The 1,913-nt window shown below is 41.8% G+C and overlaps 1 protein-coding gene across 1 annotated transcript; it reads right to left on the bottom strand.

Moving 5' to 3' along the window:
* Positions 1 to 4: 4 nt before the first annotated feature.
* On the bottom strand, positions 5 to 868 carry LOC108509917 (olfactory receptor 10A4-like; the record flags this gene model as incomplete). The annotated part of the gene is made up of 1 exon (XM_017839533.1): positions 5 to 868. A coding segment is annotated over exon 1 (864 nt), but the record flags the coding sequence as incomplete, so codon positions are not given.
* Positions 869 to 1,913: the final 1,045 nt, after the last annotated feature.

The raw sequence follows: 1,913 nt of genomic DNA on the forward strand, positions 1-1,913 counted from the left end.
AAATCAAGGGGTTCATCATTGGAGACAACAGTGTGTAAGAAAGAGAAAACAATTTACTACTGCTGCCTGAATAAGAAGCTTTCAGTCTCAAGTAGGTCACAATGCCAGGTCCGTAAAACAGAGTGACCACGACTAGGTGAGAAAAGCAGGTAGAGAATACTTTTCCCTTGCCCTTCACTGATGGTATCTTGAAGATGGTGTGGAGAATCTGGATATATGACACAACTATGAATAAGAAGAGGACTATGATGAAAAGGACAGCTGTTATGTAGGTGGTGATTTCATTTTTGCAGGTGGTCACACAAGCCAACTTAAGCAGAGGCAGCAGGTCACGGAAGAAGTGATTGATCCCATTGGGACCACAGCATGGAAGGGTAAAGATGAAAGTTGTCTGCACTAAGGCCACCAAGACCCCAGTAAGCCAAGGCACAGCTGAAAGCAAGAAGCACGTGTTCCATCTCATCGTGGTCGTGTAGTGCAGAGGCTGGCATACGGCCACATAGCGGTCGTAGGCCATGGCAGCCAGCAAACAGCATTCTGTGATCCCGAGGAGGGAGAAAGCATACATCTGCGTGGCACAGCCCCGAAAGGATATGTTCTTCCTCTTTGTGAGAAAGTTCACTAGCGTCTTGGGGATGGTGGATGTGGTATAGCTAACCTCCAGGAAGGAAAAGTTCTTAAGGAAAAAATACGTGGGAGAGTGAAGGGCAGCATCTACCATAGTGATTGTGATGATGAGGATGTTTCCCACCAAAGTACTGAGGTACGTGAACAGTAACAGACAAAAGAGAGAGCCTTGGATCTCTGGAATGCTGGAGAAAGGTAAAAATTGGAAATAGGTCCCCACAATGTGATTACTGCTGTCCATGTCCCTCAGGTGTCTTTTAACTGCAGAAGTCATTACATGTCCATTTTCTAGTTTATCTAAAGAAATACAAAATAGTAAATTGAATCTTTATATATGTTACTTTCTAATAGGACAAGATCCCAGAAAAGGAAGTGTTGTGTTTAGGTATTTTTAGTGCTAAGGACTGTTTAGTGGAGAAAAGCAAGGTGGTTTCCCTCACACAGCTTTTAATAAATAAGAACAGCTTTCCCAACCGAGTGTCCTTCACTTCTAGTCAATAAAAAGGAAGATACCTCTTTGTTATGATAGCTACTTCACTCTTCCTGCCTTTTGGGATGAGGATTATACTGTACTGCCCCACTTTTTGAAGTGGACTTTTGTCCCATTATCCAGTAGAGATCTGCAACTATAAACCCTTTGCCAAGCAAAGAAGGTTGGTCATTAAAACCCAGAAATTATTGATTTGTTGACAGAATGGGTGTTTGGCAATGAGTCCCTCTTGCTATCATTCTGTGAGTGGGGTTCATTCCAGGAAAGAATTACCTATTGAACACAGATAATCCTGTATACTCTGCACAGTACCACACAAAACTACTAAATAATGTGGATTGCACCCTAGGAAATTGCATTTGTTCCAGGCATTCTTCAGGAGGAACAGCTTTTTTCAAGAATTAAACATTTCTTGTAATTGATCTTCTATTCCAATAAACCATTCACTTCATAGGCAGATAAGTCTCCCTTAAAGACAAGTTCTGTGTAGGTGGCAGAGAACAGTAAGATGGGGAAGAAGAGATAGAAGAATGGAGTAAAATAAAGTAGCTCACCTGCCAATAGGAGAAGGCTGTGGTTAATATTTTTGGAAAAGCCACACTACAAACCTTAAGTATTTCTATCTGTTTATGTCCCCACCGAAAAATAATCTTTTGGATTGTGGTGGTTTGGACCTTGGTTTTTTCCCCCAGAGGCTGAAAAGTGGTAGACCCCAAGGGGTGGAAACCAAGGTCCAAACCACCACAATCCAAAAGATTATTTTTCGGTGGGGACATAAACAGATAGAAATACTTAA

The sequence above is a fragment of the Lepidothrix coronata genome, unplaced genomic scaffold (genome assembly GCF_001604755.1).
Source record: "Lepidothrix coronata isolate B3197 unplaced genomic scaffold, Lepidothrix_coronata-1.0 Scaffold433, whole genome shotgun sequence".
In the NCBI taxonomy this organism is placed as follows: Eukaryota; Metazoa; Chordata; class Aves; order Passeriformes; family Pipridae; genus Lepidothrix; species Lepidothrix coronata.